Genomic DNA, 19,270 nt, shown 5'->3' on the forward strand with positions numbered 1-19,270 from the left:
AGTTCTTTTCAGATGAAATCTCAAGAGTTTTTTTACTAGCTCTGTTTTACCTTCTGATATGATAACAGTGAATTTGTGTCACATAAGTCCCAATAGACATGTTCAAAGAGAAAAGGTTTAAGCTTGGAAAGAAGCAGGGTACAGAATAAGGCAGTAAAAAAGAGAAATCGGTTCAAATGGAGAATAAAATGAAAGACAGAAAAGAGTTTCATTTAAGGATTATCAGATATTCCTGTCTGCAGATAGAGAATTAATTAAAGATATGGAGAAGTGTACTAAAAGCCTTGGTCCTACACTGAAGCAAGCTATAGCATGTTTGGTTATACATGCCACAGATGGCAAGGTTCACTGCTGCGGTCCATGGCCAGTTGGCAGGAATAAACACACAAAAAAACTATTTCTGTGGGCTGTCAGAATTGGGTGCACTCTCACATTTTGTCTTGCATACAGAGAAGCAGAAGAAGGAGTAGGCAACCCGTTTTCTTCCTAATGTCAGTTACACTGTGGTTGAACCTTTTCCCAGAAAACTTGCTAATGTGTTGTCTTGGTGCCAGTGAAGAGGTTTCTTGATGAAATATCCTCACCCTACTGAAAGCCATCCTTATTGATAGATCAGAGAGAGAGTAAGAGCTTGAACAAGGCCAGTTTCGCTCAGTGGAGATTGTCCTTGCAAAGAATAGAGAAGCATTTTGTTCATTTCAGAGGCTTCTTTTCTCTATTTCTTTCATTACCCTCCATAGCACCTGCTCAGGATTTAACATTTCAGGATACTCCAATATCATCATTGCTTTTTTATTTGATTATCAAAATAAATAGTTAAACTGAAAGCTGTAAGCTTAAGATTGGAGTGTTTCATTTTCTAAATTACATATCTTTGTCACTTACTTCAGACTGATCTTGAAAATAAAACTTGAAGAATTTTTTTAAAATGTCTCTTAAATATGAGTTTCCCCAGTGTTCTTTGTTTTCAAGTGAGCCTTTCTTTGCAAGTAATTAAAAAAAAAAAAACTTCACAGTTGTTCTGTTTTGAATTCAAGTATTTGTCTCTGACCTTTGCTAAAACTTGTAAAATCACAAGGAGATAAGCATGACAGAAATCATGTGCTGTTCAAGTACTTAAAGTCCAGGGAAATGCACTGAAGTAGAAAGGGGATTAATAGAAGGAGTGTGAGGCCAAGCCATACTGTGCTGGTAGAAGGATTAGTAAGCAGACTGAACCAGGAAGCAGACTGAACCAGGAGAGAAATTAGCAGTGCTTTTTTCGGGTTAGACACAGCCCTAGGACGTGCAGAGATAGAACAGGATCTCAGCAGAGGAAAGGTACCAGCAAGAGAGAAGAGATACAATGCATGAAGCATTGCAGCTTGACTTTCTGGTGCAGCTGCCATTAGAGAACAGCAAAGGAACATGGAGGGGAACTGCTGAGTAGAAAACAAGATACAATAGTTAAATACAGAAAAGAAAGGCATGAACGGGATGGGTGAAAGGGGTGGGGGGTGGGGGGGGAAGATGAAAAACCTGGTGCCTTGGACAGGTTTCTGCATTTTGTTGTAGTGAAGTAAATCTGGCTGGCAGATGTACAGTGTGAATGAACATTTGGGAAGAACTTAGAAGTCAATGAGCAAATACAGCCCTAGGTAGTTATTATCTTTTGTGCAGATAATGAGAGAAGAACATTAGAGTCTGTAGTTAGAGTTCTTTGATTTTCCAGTTAGAGTATCGAAGTACAGGGTTCAGAGGTACTTTCTGGGGTGGAAGGGGTAGCCTGGAGGTTTGTAGCACTTGTTTTTATCTCTCTCCCTCTCTCTCTCTCTCTCTCTCGCTGGGCATCCCATCGCAGGAAAGGAGAAGACAGCGTGCGTGGACTGCTGGCTCTCGGAACGAGCCAGCTCTGCTGGATCTGCTGTCATGCAGCTCCCCGTGCAGCTGCTCCTTTCCCTGCCATTGCTTCTTAGCATGCTTGGCCAAGCTGAAGCTCAGTTCCCTCGCCAGTGTGCTACTGTCGAGTCCCTGAGGAGCGGCATGTGTTGCCCAGACTACTTCCCTGTGTTTGGGCCAGGTACTGACCGGTGTGGTGTGTCTACGGGGAGGGGCCGCTGTGTACAGGTGACTGTTGATTCACGACCCCACGGCCCACAGTACATCCACGATGGGCGGGATGACCGTGAGCAATGGCCCATACGCTTCTTCAACCAAACCTGCCGGTGCAATGGTAACTTCTCTGGTTACAACTGTGGGTCATGTCGCCCTGGCTGGAGTGGACCTACCTGTAGCCAACAAATCAATATAGGTAAGAGCATCAGAAATATGACATCAAAAATGTCTGTTGCCAATGCTTGCTTCTAAATGTACTTAGCATATTTCTTTTCTTTAAAATACAAAATGCACCTTATATTTATTTAGCAAACGTACATTGCCATAGGGGTTATTAAGGCAGCTGCTAGATGAGTTGTTCAGTTTGTGTACCAAGCACCTACATTTACTACTCAGTAAAAGGAAAAAAAACCAAAACTTGTAGTCAGTGCAGTATTAGGTCCAAGTCCATTAAAGAATAGAACATCTAAGTTGATAAAATTGTATTTTTTGGAATTATTTAAAACAATGTATATAGACATGCATGTGTGTTTGTAAGTATGCCTGGGAATAATACATATCTAGATATCATGTCTAATACCTTCTGACTACTTTAAGTGTGACAGCAGCTCTTTTGATTCAAAATCCCTTAATACCTTTCTAAACTATGTACCTGATCTTGTAAATTTTTACTTACCTAGTTGCTTTCAATGACTTTAAAAGCCTTAACTCATGACTATGAGCTGTTCAGATGAATCAGCATAGGGACTAGTGAGCCTTTCTGAGAGTACTACAGTTTCAATTTAGTCCAGAATATAAGTAAACAGATGTCTAAATTTTTTTGAAATGGTTATGACTGGGAAAAATGTTGACTATTGTAGGCAAATTGAAAAAGACAGGCAGGCTTGGGGACAGATCCTTGTTCTCAAGTCAAAATCATATGAATGAACAAGATTTCACTCTTTATTAGTGAAATATTAAAGGTATTATTGAAATCCTCTAAAATCCATAATTGCCCAAATGAGTGATGGGTTCTGTTGATATGAGAAGCAACGGGTCTCTAGCACAAATGTGCAGTGCCTCTTGCAGAAACAGAAATCAGCACTGCCAGTATTTTCATCAGATAGGGAACACTCCATGAACGTGACTGCATGTTCCAGCAAGGGTTAAAAAAGGACCTCTTACCAATTCAAAATCTTGACAATAAGATTCCTTAAAAACAACTTATTGAGGGCTGTGGGAAAGACCTTAAGATTTTATTCATGCTTTGAGCCTAGAGAAGCAAACTAGAAAGCAGAAAGTATGACTTACGAATTGGATCTGCTAAACCAGGTTGCACCCCCTGATGCTGTGGCCTGTTCTCATTAACAACGATGATAACTCTGAAAAATAACCAAGAAACGAATGTTAACACACACAAACTTGGCAAAGTAAACCTGGAGATAGGCAAAAAGACACTTTAGCTGATTTTCTAGGGTATACAAGAGCACTTTTTACTTTTCTTGCTTCTTAAATCCTTTACTACTTAGTAAAATGCTAAGCAAGTCAGATTTATTGTGCATGACAACATGAGTTTAAATAGGGGAAATTAGCTTCTTGTTATGCTTTAGGTTTCCACATGGAGGTCACCTCTTTTGTCCATCCATAGACCTGGCCCCAGCTGCTCAGACTTTAGGAATAATTATTAGGTTAGTGTTGGCATATCCATATAAAATAGCTGTAAAATGCAGTTTGGTGCTTTCGTATCTTCTAAACTCATGCCTAACTTTAATAATAGTCCCAATTTTTTACTGTGGTTCAGGCACATATATTGAAAAATGACAAGGTAATTATGTCTATGTAAAACAAAATTAGATAGATATTTTTAGTGCACTACATAAAATCAACAACAAAAAACCCTTCAGTGATGAAAGCTAGCACATCAGTTCAGTTCTGCAAAACAGAAAAGCGTGTTTCAGGATACAGAGTCCTTGGATGAAATTCATGCTTCATAAAAGTATTTCTATAAACTTCAATGAAGCCAAAATATCCCCCACTGAATCAACTTTATATAGTGAAATATAATTCACTTTTATTCTTCATATTGATTCACGCTGAAGATCTGTTGCTTCTCATATAAACATAATCTATCACTCATTTGGACAATTATGCATTTTACAGTATTTTTTATAAGGAAAATGAATGCATGTTGAAAAATAGCTGTGAGGACTTCTACCTATGTCTTAGTCTAAACATAGCCTGAAATCTTCTCAGTCCAGGTGAAAGAGTGCTGGACTGGGACTGAGGTGACGTGGACACTGTTCCTCTTGCTGACATACTGGTATTTCAACAAGTCAATTATCTTCCTTGTTTCAATTTCTATATGTGAACAATGATTTTTTTAAATTCTTTTGAGTTATACTGCTAAAAAGGACTAATATATGGCTGTTGTAAATAATAGCAGGTAATAGTATCAAAGAGAGATGTTGTACTGTATGAAATTCACAATTCTCAATTCACTGGTGAATCTGGCATTTTTCCTACAAAGGTTCAAGCATAAACGATACACTTCACTAAATCGTCAAGCAGTAGAGCTCCTGATTATTATAAATTGCTATATAGTATTACTTTCTTGTAAAGTATTACCACAGGAAACCTTAAGTATATTGGATGAAGTTCTGAAAGGTTTGTATGATAAAGAACTTTGTCATTTCTCTGACAGCATGGAAGGATAATCTGTAACAATACTTCTAAAAGCAGTATAACTACAAGATTTTGGGCTTTATTTTTATTCAGCTCAACATGTTTGGTACTCTCTGAATTGCCCCAATAAAAAATGGATGAATGGTTGAAGAAAAAGGGACTTACCCGGTATTATTAGCAGCAAAATAAGTTAGTCCTGTGAAATCAGATTTAAGTGTCTATTACTTCGGTAACTTGCTTCTTTCATATCTTCACAGTCAGGAGGAATCTTTTGGATCTAAGTGCAGAAGAAAGGAGGCGTTTTGTGAATGCCTTACACCAAGCCAAGGTGACAATCCATCCTGACATTGTTATTGCCACACGAAGACGTGAGGAAATACTTGGACCAGACAGCAACACACCACAATTTGAAAATATCTCCATTTATAACTACTTTGTGTGGTCTCATTATTATTCTGTGAGGAAGACTTTCCTTGGTGTAGGGCAGCAGAGTTTTGGAGGAATTGATTTCTCTCATGAGGGACCAGCTTTTGTCACGTGGCATAGGTACCATCTACTGCAGCTTGAAAGAGACATGCAGGTAAAGTTCACATTAATGTTGAGCCATGTGTTCATGCTATGTTTTGTACAGTTAAAGAACTTCTCTCCATATTCCAGTAGGCAAAAATAATAGCAGCTCTTTCTATGCATTGAAATAATTCTGCTTCAATTTCAGTAACTCATTAGTCAGGCTGAACTTAATAGAGTGCACTTAGGTTCTAAACTGGCATTGTTATAGAGATGCTAAAAATAACCTCAAGCAGAGTAATGGAAAACATAAAAGTTACATAAAAATCTCCTGTAAAAATAGATACAAATTCTAGAAATATCCATAGAAAGCATTTTATTGGACCAAAAATTTATTGCCAGTGTTATTTTTAATATCAAGGCCCTGATTCTTGACTAAGTTAGACTAATCAAAGCAGAATAAATTCTAAAAAAAACTATTACAGAGATGGCTTGGGGATTCATAATCACATTTTATTTGTATAATTTGTGTAACTGGATAGAGAAATTAGTGTTTTGTTATGCTCTGTTCCATAAATCAGTGATTCTCTAGTTTCCTTTTCCTTGTGAGGACCTATCCATAAAAGGAATATATATTTTTTATGGACCTTCATCCTTCTTAAATAAGAGAGAATTAAGGTTTCAAGGTCAGGATTAAATAGTCTTTGAAATCACTTCAAGTGTTTCCGCTAGTTTCAGTGGCTCCGCATCAGGCTGAGGCACAACCTCCCTTCAAAAACTTACATTTAACATCAGTGGCATTTCATTATGTGGAAGTTCTGAGGAGTTGTAGCTCTTGGTGATACTTGATAATCCCTATGTGTCCCTTCCAGCTCAAGATATTCTATGATTCTGTATTAATATATATTCCTATTTATGTTAGTAAACTTGATCATTAGTTAAACTAAGTTGGCTGGGCAACACATCCTGGTATATGAATATTGGAAGCCAGGACACACTCCAGAACTGTTCAACTCCACCTCATACTAGAACCAAGCAATGACAATTTGTAGGGCTGGTATCCCTTTTCCTTACTTTTCTGACTGCTCAGTCATTCTGCAGTTGGCTTAGATATTCTGTGTGCTACAAATGCTGTTGTTGTTGACAGGCCATTAAAAATATTTGGAAAAATGGGGTATCAGTATTAAGTGATATTTCTTACTACTCATGATACAGTTTCATGGAAGAGGTACCGTCTTAATCTGTGACTCAATTCAACACTCCAAATATCTGTTCTATGAGCAAAGGCATCAATGTGAAAAACTAACAAAAACTTTTCCATAGATTGCATAGATTTTCCATAGATTTCATCTCCTCCATGAGGCAGGACTCTGACTCTTACTAAGATATATCTAACTGTTTTTTAACATCCTTCTAGCAGTAAATACTATAGCTGTCTGGGGCACACATGTATTAACACCATATTTATGGGGTTTAGAACATGCTTCAGGATCCCACTTTTGGACTACCCTACTGGAACTTTGCAACTGGACAAAACACCTGTGATATCTGCTCAGATGACTTGATGGGAGCTAGAAGCAATTTTGATGTCTCTCTTATCAGCCAGAACTCAATCTTCTCTCAGTGGCGAGTGCTATGTGAAAATATAGAAGACTACGAGACTTTGGGAACCATCTGTAACAGTAAGTATGGCTGCTGGCAGATATTTGGAGAGAAAATCCTTTTAATAATAAATAAACAGAATACTTTACATTGCAATGGCTTTTCCCAGCCAAAAAGTCCTCAAGTGGTTTTTGAATATTCTTGATCCAAGTTTCATCAGTCTTCTGAGATAGTACATACTCATCATCTGTCTTGCACTGAGGCACCAAGCAGTTCAAAAATGTAGCTAAATGCTTTGACTTCCCTTCTTATGCAGTATCTGTTCATCTCCTATGCCATAAATAATTAAATTTGGCAGTGTCATTTCTTAATTGAAGCTTAAGTTTTCTTCTGACTACTCCATTTATCACCTTTGTGGCATTCTGCTCCAGAGAACATCTAAAAAAACCCTGTGTTAACTATGTGGAGCATGTTTTGAATGTGAAGAATATTGAATCTTAACACATCTACCTCAGCTACAAGAGCTAAAAAATCCCAGCAAGATTCTTGTATATCCATCACCTTCAAGCCACAATTCAGCATCTTCATGGAAATACGGGGAAAAAACAGGGAAAAACCACAATACTGGGTTAGTCACCTATACAATAAACTATAGTCCTTTCCCTAGCTACCTTATCAGGACATCCTGAAAACTTTTTCCCGAGGCCTCATCAAGAAATCACATGGAAAAACTATACAAAATTATTCCAAAGCACTTACAGAACCACAAATTTCAGGAATAGTCTTCTAGATGCTCTTTTAAATCCTGGTGCAAAGGATCCAGCACACAGGAACGCAGGAAGATTCAGATTCTTTGCCCAACATGAGGAACTGACCCATTCATTAAGTTTAAGTGTCATTTGTGAGAGACTTTTTTTTCCCCATGGTTCAGTCATTAGAAGGATGCATTCTGTGGCCTACTGTTTTGTACCAGTATTGTTTTCTCTCTCCTCTCCACCCCCAGGCACTGAGGGTGGTCCTATCCGAAGAAACCCTGCTGGAAATGTTGCACGGCCTATGGTACAGCGTCTCCCAGAGCCTGAGGATGTTGCTCAGTGTTTGGAAGTTGGTGTATTTGACACTCCTCCTTTCTACTCCAATTCAACAGACAGTTTCCGTAACACAGTAGAAGGTAAACAGGGCAAATAAAAGGACCTGGAACAACTCCAAATAAGTCAAGGGAGCAGGCCTGTCATTTTTCCTGTTGGAAGTATGAGTTTGGAGACAGTCTATTGGACACTAACACATTGCTCTTAGCATTAAGTATTAGTTTAGTATTAAGTGGAAATAAGCTCTGCGTAAATTACTTTATAGCTTATGTCAGTTCTTTAAATGCATAAAAGTCTCAAAAATCTGTCAGTGGTGTACTAAGTAGAAACTAGCCAAGATCAGATTCTTGCAACCTGATAATAGGTTGCTCTGGCTGAAAACAGACAGCTCTTGCCTGCAGATTAATGCAGCTGCATACTTAAATGAGGCAAACAAGTGCTCATAGCAGTTACTTTTGAACCTGAATTAAAACAAACAAAAGAAAGCAAAAGAAATTGTAAGTCTTGGTAGTACTTAATGAAATGGTATTGAAGTAGTAACTGAGGTCTGCATACAGATTTACTGCTAGACATGTTAGTCCTTCTCTCTGGGACATATAACTTCGTTCTTCTCTAAGCTCTACACAGTTCAAATGAAATTTTCAGCCACTGGCATCTGAACACACACCCCACAACACAGAAAGCAGCCTAAAGATTTGATCCATGCTGTTCAGCTAGTATACTGCCAGCTGCTTCTGCACTTTAATAATCCAGAGTTTTTAACAGGAAGGACTAGGATCCATGAGAAAAGATTACCAAGTAACAGTTCAGATCCCTGCCAGACCTTCCATAGATTGTCTGGCTCTTTTGAATCATAGAATCATAGAATCATAGAATCATTTAGGTTGGAAAAGGCCTTTAAGATCATCCAGTCCAACCATTAGCCTACACTACCAAGTCTACTCTAAGCCAAACAAGGGTAGACTAGACTAAACCATGTCCTGAAGTGCCACATCTACCCGTTTTTTGAACACTTCCAGGGATGGTGACTCCACCACCTCTCTCTAGGCACCTTGTTCCAATGCTTGACCACTCTTTCCGTGAAGAAATTTTTCCTAATTTCCAACCTAAACCTCTCCTGGCACAGCTTAAGCCTATTTCCTCTCATCCTATCACTAACTACTTGGGAGAAGAGACCAACACCCACCTCACTACAACCTCCTTTCAGGTAGTTGTAGAGAGCAATAAGGTCTCCCCTCAGCCTCCTCTTCTCTAAGCTAAACAATCCCATTTGCCTCAGCTGCTCCTCATAAGGCCTGTGCTCCAGACCCTTCACCAGCCTTGTTGCCCTTCTCTGAACATGCTCCAGCACCTCAATGTCTTTCTTGTATTGAGGGGCCCAAAACTGGACACAGTATTCCAGGTGCGGCCTCACCAGCATCGAGTACAAGGGGAACAATCACCTCCCTGCTCCTGCTGGCCACACTATGCCTGATACAAGCCAGGATGCTGTTGGCCTTCTTGGCCACACTGCTGGCTCATGTTCAGCTGGCTGTTGACCAACATCCCCAGGTCCTTTTCAGCCAGGCAGCTTTCCAGCCACTCTTCCCCAAGCCTGTAGCACTGCATGGGGAAAGAAGAAGCATAACTTCTCCGATGGGGAGGATCTGCTCCTTTTTCTTTCTCTTGGAGAACAAAACCAAGAATCTGCACCAGCTTCTTCAGTATGTATGAAAGTTTTGGATGCTTGCCACGTTTGACAAATGGGATATCAATATCTAGGTATCTAAACATGGCTTTAGCCAATTAATTGTACTGATCCCTCTCTGGAAAGTTTGGCCAGAGCTTGAAAACAGATGCTTCAGATCCTGACATCTGGCATGAGGGTTACAAGGTGTTGAGCACTAACAGAACTACATAGGGTATCTTCACTGGAAAAACAGAGCATGTGAAGCTTTCTGAGATGTGTTTGCAGTAAGCATGGAAATGATGTGTGGAAACATAACAGCTGGCTCATTAGGATAGTTGCTAACGTATACACACTTAAGTCAGAATTTAGAAAATACATGCAACTATTTCAGTTATGCTGAAAAATACGTAGGTCCCAACTATGTACCTTTATTTTCATACTATGATGTGGTTTATTTTGGCCATTTTTGCATTAGATCCCAACAGCCTTGCACTCCATATTCTCATCATCCTTTCATAAAGGCTATTTTAATCTGAAAATTATGCATGCTAGGGTCATTTCTGAAATGCCAGTAGGTAGAGAATTAGCTATTCATTTATGTTAAGCAAGGCACCACAACAACATGACAGCCATTCAGAGAAAAAAAGTATCCAGCTGGGACTGCAGCTTCCAAACAAAATCTTCACTGGGATTTTTTGTGTTCTTCTTTGTTTGCATATTCAGGGTACAGCGATCCTTCAGGGAAATATGATCCAGCAGTTCGAAGTCTTCACAACTTGGCTCATCTGTTTTTGAATGGAACAGGAGGGCAAACTCATTTATCACCAAATGATCCCATTTTTGTCCTCCTGCACACATTTACAGATGCTGTTTTTGATGAGTGGCTGAGAAGGTATTCTGCAGGTAAGATGTGCTCATGGACAGAGGCAGGATGGGTGGTTATCAGTCTTTGTAGTCACTGGAGCTCAGCTGCTTCTTGTGGGACAGCAAGATGCCCCTAAGCTTAGGAGAGAGGACTGGAATTTTAACAGTTAGTATAGTTAACAAAGACAGAGTAATAACAAGCAAGCTCCCTTCCTCACTTCACTGACATCCATTTTCAAATCACTGTCTGTGAAGGGACTTGGCCAGAGATACCAGGCACAATTTTCTTGAAGAAAACAGAATGTGCAAATACATTGTCTCTGTAAAGCAAAGACAGTGTAACCATGGAAGGTCCAAATACTTCATGGACATTCTGTCTGTATGTTTCTTCTTGTCAAACAAGATCAGATGCCATGCACACCCTCACGATTCATTTTGACCACCTTCGTAATTTGCTACCAGCATTCTATAACCATTTCCATATGCTTTCAAGGGATGGTCACTGTTGCTGCCCTTGCTTCTTTAACGCTGAAGAGAGAAAAGGAATAAGGGAGCAAGTGAAGGAGAGGGAGAAAGGAAGGACAGAAAGAAGGACCTGCAAGGAAGGAAGAAAAAAAGAAATAAAGGAGATTGGCACCTGTGAACTGGGGGGAGAATTCTGTGTAACCCTAATGTCTGTGCATTAGTCTCCACAAAGAAGCGACTATATTCCTCTCAGGACAATCCAGCCCCCTCTTCATTCTTCTACAGAAGACAGTTGCTGTTGCACAACTGAGACTTCTTCATGCAGCTTCCACAACCTGCCTCATGTATTTTTCCCACATCAACTAACAGAGAGCAATTGTATCCCCTTGTGGTACTTACATGACATATCACAAGCTTTTGCATCATCTTATCAAGATTTTTTTTTTTCCTTTTTTTTTTTTTTTGCTTCAGCTGACTTGCTCCTGATTTACCATAACACTGCAAAAAAATTCCACTGGAATTCATATCAGTTGCCCTCCTGAAATGCATGAGAGGGCTATTCATCACTGTTACAATCAGACAAAACCAGACTGTAGCAAAAAGTTTTACAAATCCTCCATATATACATATTTCTCATTTTCCATGTGAGAAGAAATGAAAAGCCCAACACATGCCAGAAGTTTTACAATTAATGAGTGGTTTCTGTTAAAAAACAGAGATATCATTAGTGGTCTTGCTTTTGGACAGAGCAGAGCCCTCCATTCTGGATCAGTCACACTGGAAAACCAATCCTTCTAGATTAGCTTAGGTTAGGAACAAAAAAATTGAGGTACTCTAAACCCTGAGTTCCTATTGGAAAAAAATGAAGTAGTGCAAATTATTTTGATTTTATTTACAGAAGTGTGATTTGACTTTCAAATTTAGATATCTCAACATATCCACTGGAGAATGCCCCTATTGGACATAACCGACAATACAATATGGTGCCTTTCTGGCCTCCAGTTACCAATAATGAAATGTTTGTTACTGCACCAGAAAACCTGGGATACAGCTACGAAGTCGAGTGGCCAGGTAAACTGTCCAACCTAGATGCTTCTGCTTTGTTTTCTCATCATGTCTTTCTTCCTTTAAGTTTATACATCATATAACAAAGTTGGTTCAAATTTCACAAACAATATTTGATGCCTTTATAAAGGCCTATTTCTTTTTTCTTGCCTGGCTTTCCAAATCAGTTGTGTTTGGAATTTAGTACAGCTAAACAGCTACTGATTATAGATTGTTACTGCATGAAGTTCCCACTATCCACTTCAATTTTTCGAGAAGTTCTCATTTGGATCTAAACCTTGCAGAAGGTCTTTATTCCTATATCTTATGCCTTCATTAAATCACTACAGAGAATGCAAATCCCTCACAAACCAGACAGCAGAATGTCCAGGACTGGTTTTAGAGTGTAACAAAAGAGACTGAAATTTTCTCACATTTTGGAACAAATATTATCAACCAAAATTTGAACTGGTTCTACTTCATGATTCATTGAATAACTACAGATACTGAACTTTGGTCTGTCCCTCTGATGTTTATCCATGCATTTGACATTTACTTTTAATAACTTTCCCTTTTGCTTTCCTTCCTGTAGGTCGGGCTCTCCGTGTCACAGAGATGATAACTATTGCAATAGTAACTGCACTGGTTCTTGTTGCAATTATCTTTGCTGCTGCTGCATGCATCATACGTGTCAAGAAAAATAAGGATGAGTTGCATCAGCCTCTTCTTACTGACCAGTATCAGCACTACTCAGATGATTATGATGGCATACCAACACCAAGCCAGTCTGTTGTTTGAAGATACAACACTTTTTTGCATCTGACTGAAACTGTTTATTTTGCTGTATTTTATAAAAGGTGGTCACCCATCTGCTTTAAAATAAAGAGCATAGACTGTCAGCTGTCTTGATATGTTTGCTTCAGCCTTCACCTCCTCTTTCCTCACACCTAGGCGTCAATAAGTCACCTCTGCAATGCTAGTTCTGTGTTGATTTTAATAGAATTCTACTAACTCTTCAGAGCTGACCTGCAAGCTTTTTTTCATGCATATTTCTGTAAAATCTGGTAAAATTTAGTTAAATTGCCAATATCATCTGACTTCACCTAGCCTTTATACCAGAATTCTTTTATGAGGTACTTTTGTGAAAAGGTCAAATCTAGAATGGGACAGAAGGAGAAGCCAAAATACAAGTAGACAACTTGGCTAGGCAAGTGGAAATATGTTTCTAAATAGCCAGCGTGCCAGGCAGGGAGCTACAAAAGAATTCTGAGGTGAACAGTGTGTCTGAAATCCAACTTTATTCACAGAACACAGTTTTGACTTCATTGCTGCTTTTAGGCGGACCTGTGAAAAGAGATTCACCACTGAGAAGCCACTCCAGCGTTTGGATACTTCAGTTGTATGTTCAAACACAGCAGCCTGAAGGGGACATCCATTGGAAAGGACAGCTGGCAGCAGCCTTTGTTTTATTTTATTTTGATTTTTCACTCTCTGGCTCCCTTTCTCTCTCCCACTATCCCCATGGCAGGGCATTCTCCCCACCAATGAGAGACCTCGCTTCAATTCTCTTCTGTGGGAATTTAAACTCACATCTCTTATACTTTGAGAGAAGGGCCTGGGCATGAGGCTGTAAAATAGACTTGGAAAAATAGCCACATGCAACTGCTGTTGCATATGTTCAACATGAGCCAGTAGAGCAACAAACTGACACCTGCCTTTACAGCCTGAAGTAGGGCTTGAGGAATCTGGCTTCAAGCCTCACCTCGTCTCTTTCATCATAACTGGGTACAATAAATCCTCTGATTGTCTGCCTATGATGGCTTATTGAATCTAAATTAGCAGTCAATAGCTGACATACAGAGATGTTCCTGGGTTCAGACTACTGAATCCTACATCAGGTATTCAACCCTCTTATTGTCAGAATATAAAGTCAGGCTGTCCCTTGTCTCTCCTTTTGTATGACCCCAGCTTCAACTGAAATGGCAAGTAATGTGGATTGAGCTCCTTCAGTCTGAGGCAGCTCTCCTAGATGTTAAATTATTAGGCAAAAGCAAGGGTCATTTATCTCCTCCTTTCAGCCATGCCTTCTACATTCTGTGTTAACCTCAGTGGTTTCAGTGAGTATCAGGTGTGCTCAAAGCACATTTACTCAATGGCAAGGAGATATGTAATTTATACATTGATAATGTGGTAAATAGGAAGACAAGTACTCTTGGCTAGGCAAGTAGAAGATAGGTTATCATCTTAACTCATCTTACCAAGCATGGGGCGTGGACAACAGCAAAAATTTACACACGTAATTGATATTTAGGAAGAAAACTTTCACCTGCAACACTGATGGCACAAAAGTAAATTAGACAAAGGTCTTTTGGGTTGTGTTCTTCATTTTACTTACAGTCTAGCTAACCAGTATTTCAGGTACAAAAGCAGCAGCTTGGATTTCAATTTAAATGCCTGTTTCTGCCATTCTTGCTTGTGCTGAGTAGCAACTTAACAAGTCATCCACTTTAGTGATTTCAATGGATTAAAGCAGGGTGATCCAATGTACTTTGGATTGGGGTCAAGAGACCTGGATTTTATTCTTAGCTCTGTTACTGACCTGCTGAATGTTCTTAGCTAGCATATTTTTACCTCTGTGACTCATTTGACTCATTTACAAAATGAAGATAATAGATATTCCTTTGTAAAGTGTTTTTACTTCAGTGGATGAAAAGAAGCATACAGAAGCTTGATAGCAGAAGGAAAACAGCATGGCAAAATCAGATCTTGTGAAGAGGATGTCAGCCATTAAAGCCATTCAATCCTTAAAGCAAAAGCATACACTCGTGTTTTGAGCAGGCCATAAGTCTTGTGGGTCAGAGAATGAGGAGACCTGCCTGCTAGTTACAGCTGCCACACATAAATGAAGGAAGCAAGGTAGATTTTTATAACAGACTTAAAAAGAAAAGGAACAGCAAGCACAGGAATTAGAGGTGGAAGGAAAGTGGAGAACTGTGTATGTTACCCATTCTTCATAAGAGTCTCACAAGTCCTTCTTTCTTTGATCACTATCTGCAGTACTCTGAACTATGTCTGGGTGGAGAAAAAGCTCCTGCCATTCATTGAAGCTGCTTGGTGTTTGTTCCTGAGCTAATCTGATGGAGAAAAACTGGTTTAGGTTTGAAATCTGAAATGGCCAGCATATGATAAAATTAAGAAAAATAAATAAACAACAGAAAATTGAGTGTGTGATAACCATAGGCTTTCATTTATTATATGGAGGAAAGAACAGGTAGCAGAAGTCACAAGGAGAAGAGAGGAAGTGAAAAGCTGGGAAGAAGTACTAACTGAGGAGTCCTAGGTGCAGCAATTATGAAGTGTTTGATGTCACTTCTCCCTGTGACATTTGCTCCGTTTTCTTCTCCTGAAACTTTATTCATATAAGGGTTGTATAAGAGAGCTGTAAAGGATATCTGGAAATGATGAGAAACTAGAGCTAAGTTCATGTTGAACCAATGAACATGCCAAAAGAAACTGTGACATAGGTAGCAAAGGATTGGTGCAATTAAGAAAAAAATGAAAGGAGCCTCAGATTTGGATATGAGCAACAATCTTTAAAGTGTTGTCAGACAGAAACTCTCACAGAAATTAGAGCTGTGTAATTTATGTCAAATTTGAAGATTGCCGAATAAATATTGATAATGATGCTAAGGGAATCAAAATCCATGGGTGTAATTGGTGATAGGTCCTTTTTCCACACTTATTGACCTAATAAAATGTCATATTGTTATTGTTTTGACACAGGCTGCAGTGACTGTATCACAAAAAAAAAAAAAAAAAAAAAAAAGAAAAGAAAAAGAGAAAGAATATATTTTTAGGCCTCGTAGGTGTCCCCTGCAACTGGGGATGTTAATGATATTTTATGTTTATTTGCCTTCTTAGTTCTCTAACAGTATCTAAGTTTGGCTTTTCAAATTTATTTCTTTTATAAAAAGCAAATTAGTAGACAGTAACTAGTGAATTCAAATAATGAAACAGTAATTCAGATTCTCTCCAGACAATATTAAATCAATAGAAGTTTTAGGAATATGCAAGAGAGAAAAAGAACTAAGCTCAGGAACTTTAGAAATAAAAAGAAAGTTGCCAAAGCTTCATTTGACCTTGGAAAGGAAATATTGAAAAGGTTCTTTGACCGTATAAATGAAAATGCAATAAATGCAGAGTCAAGATTAGCATGATCCAGACACATTTTTCTATGTCAGTGATAGCTGACCTCCATTTTCAGTAAGACGAACTATGCTGATCTTGTACAAAAAGAGTTAAAGGCTTATGGAATGAGAGACAGAAATTGCCTTACAAGACAGAAACTAAACAATATATCTGCATCAAGACAGAAGGTAATTTCCATCCAAGAACCTAAAAATTACATACAAAAATGTAAGTCCATCTGTAAGGTGTTTGAATAATTTTATCAGGTCAGCCAAAGTATTGTGCAATTGAAAGCAGTAATATTTTATGGGGAAGGGAAAGTAAAAAAGTTCTGTGCAACTACAAGCTTTTTAATTTAGAGTCAATACCATTGAGTGTCCAAAACAAACCATGAAAACACGGTTGTATTGGAATCAAATATGGCACTGGTTCATCAAAGTTAGACCATGCTAGCTAGCTTAATAGCTTTCTTTGATAAGACAATTCAAAGATCTTATTTGGGAATTATATTGATGCTGAAGCCTACGATTTGGATACAAAGCTGAACTATTTTTGTAACTTAGAGAAACATTTCTAACCCCAGAAGTTTCACCTCTCCTATGTGTGGAAGGGCTAAGCAACACTGGTTAATAATGGCTTTATGTTGACATAGAATTGGAATGACTCCCAAAATGAGATTTGTTGCTGAAGTGTATTCAGTTTGTCATCTTAATATTTTTTATTGTCCAGAAAATGCCTCCCAGCTGAACACTTGACTACCAAAAGAATAATTTCGCAAGGAAGCCTGATTAAAACTGAGACGTTAATCTTCAAAATATTAATTTGGAGCAAAATGTATGGATCTCCTCCCGCAAAACTGAATTTTAACTTGAAATCTCATTTAACCTCCAGTTTAGAATGAAAGTGCTGGCTTTAGCAGATGCTTTGTTCAGGTGCTGGTTTATGGTAAAGGGAAAGAGAAATTGCATTCACAATATTTGCTTCTTGCTGCTCATTGGAGGGAATTAAAATAGCACAATTCCAACTAAAATAAACCTTGAATTGATCTCTGTGCATATTTTTAAATATAGAGCATAGTGTGCATTGTTTTTTGTCAACCTGCCAATCCCACCCTTGATGCCCAGAGGTATCTAGGCCACTGCCAATTCCGGTTATGTACATCTCTTTTTTCCCCTTCACCCCTCAAACGCTGGGGGCAAAGGAGGGGATCTAAACAGTAATTTTACAGTAAGTTAGCTTTGCATACACATAGAAATTGACTTTAAGATCTTTGGCAATCAGCCAAACATGGATTTGGGTTTTATAGCTAGTAAGAGCTCTTCAAGGAATAGGACTGCTATCTTGCTGAAGTCAGTGCCCCTGATGAGTACAACAGGGACCCATGGTCCTTTGCTTGAAGCAAAGGAAGCTTCAAAGGAAGACAGAAGCAATGCTGCAGAATTAAACATCATTAATCTGAGGCTGAACTGGTGATAGCATGACTGCCTAAGAGCATTTTAGCTGTCCACACAACCTGTCTGTTTACCACTGGTGTTATTTTGCTTCAGTTCAGAAAGGTTGAGAGAAAACTATTGATATAGATAAAAGGCCTTGTGCTGAAGAAAATTTTTCCAAAGAAAAAATCTCAAAGGAGAAGAGAGAAGGGGGAGAAAATGTTCGTTTAGAAGCTGAAAGTTGTGTTGTAGCTGAAATGGTCTCAGGCTATTAAGCTTGAAGTTTGCAGGAAAAACAATATTTCTCTCTAGACTACCAGATAATATACCAAAAAAAAAGTAGCTCCAAACATTATCATTGCATCTAAGTTCTCCAAGTGGAATTTTGTCTCTTTGTAATGCCTTCTACAAATCAATATACAGGAATGATTCTCAGTGCAAGCAGCATAGCTAAAGACAAAGAATGAAGTAAAATTGAATAATATTGAGTGATTGAATTATTATGTCATGCATGAATCAAAAGTGAAGATGCTGATTTCAGCTGGACTTTGAATGACAGGGATCATCTGTACTTCTTATTTATTAATTTATATGGAAAAAAAAAAAAGTCACCCTTCATTACACCTGCTAAGCAATTGCTTTTAATATAAGCATAAAGCAAAAGTCTTATGTTTAAAATAAGGTTAAATTACCATTTTACATTTCCTCAGGAACCATATTCTTACTTGCACCACAGCTTCAAGATCGCTCCCAGTAAAATTCCCTTGTGCTGCACCCACACCCAAGCATGGAGTACACAATGAAGGGTTTGGTGCTTGCCACAAGGTGGCACTTCACCAAACAATTCAAGTTTTTTTCTAACATGGAATAGAAAACTTCTCTACTTAACTAAAAAGTCACTTCAAGTTCTAAACGCAGTTTTCTAAAAGGGTATTTTAATTTGTGTCCCTCAACTTCCTATTCCAAGAGAAGTCTAGCTTCTTTTTCTTTGGGGCACTATTTAAATTGTTGCAGACTCATTATTTTAAAAACAAATCCTTAACAGAAATAATACATGTCTAACTGTCTCATATCTGCAATTAGTGGTTCACAACAGCAAGTAAATGCTGTCTATTGGGGAAGGTAAATATTTTATTTTTCTTTCTTTTTTTTTTTTTTAACAGGGGCAGAGAAGTGATTGTCATATTGTCTTTTTTATCCCTGCCTCTACCAAGTGAGAAGAAAATGAGGGCCTACAAAACACTGATATTATTTGATATTAGAAACTTATGATCTGAATTTGTCCTTTTATCACTGCTACTGTTTTTTCATCTGGCAGTCTTGGAAGATAAATCAGCAGCTACAGCTGCAGGACCTGCAAAAAGAGCATCACTTCTTCAAGCGAATAGGAATTCAGAAAAGTGATGCTGATAATAACCAAGCTGGCATGAAAGTGGCCAGATACAATTTTTTCAGCTGGGCACCATCACTCAATGGCAGCCCCTGGCCTGGATTTTTACTTCAGTTTGGTTTGGGCATGGGTGCTGGCAGTAACCTAGAGCAACTCCAATGCTCTGGAGCACATCTGTCCCCTGAGGCTCCCTGTGGACCACCATGCAGCTCTTACTACTATGCCTTTCCCCTGTGGTATTCTCTGCAAGGATGAGAAAAAGAGA

General features: G+C 38.6%; 1 protein-coding gene across 1 annotated transcript; it reads left to right on the forward strand.

Moving 5' to 3' along the window:
* Positions 1–1,908: 1,908 nt before the first annotated feature.
* TYRP1 (tyrosinase related protein 1) lies at positions 1,909–12,792 on the forward strand. Its single transcript, XM_075726496.1, has 7 exons — positions 1,909–2,290; positions 5,013–5,335; positions 6,740–6,944; positions 7,868–8,035; positions 10,345–10,524; positions 11,875–12,021; positions 12,587–12,792. The coding sequence occupies exons 1-7, from the start codon at positions 1,909–1,911 to the stop codon at positions 12,790–12,792; spliced, it is 1,611 nt and encodes a 536-aa protein (XP_075582611.1).
* The last annotated feature ends 6,478 nt before the right edge of the window (positions 12,793–19,270 follow it).

The sequence above is a fragment of the Pelecanus crispus genome, chromosome Z (genome assembly GCF_030463565.1).
Source record: "Pelecanus crispus isolate bPelCri1 chromosome Z, bPelCri1.pri, whole genome shotgun sequence".
NCBI classification, from domain to species: domain Eukaryota; kingdom Metazoa; phylum Chordata; class Aves; order Pelecaniformes; family Pelecanidae; genus Pelecanus; species Pelecanus crispus.

Excerpts from the sequence above, each read along its gene's own strand:
- TYRP1 (XM_075726496.1), top strand. The coding sequence starts at position 1,909 with ATGCAGCTCCCCGTGCAGCTGCTCCTTTCCCTGCCATTGCTTCTTAGC. Across the intron at positions 2,291-5,012 it reads TAGCCAACAAATCAATATAG|TCAGGAGGAATCTTTTGGAT; the intron begins GTAAGAGCATCA and ends ATATCTTCACAG. Across the intron at positions 5,336-6,739 it reads AGCTTGAAAGAGACATGCAG|AACATGCTTCAGGATCCCAC; the intron begins GTAAAGTTCACA and ends TATGGGGTTTAG.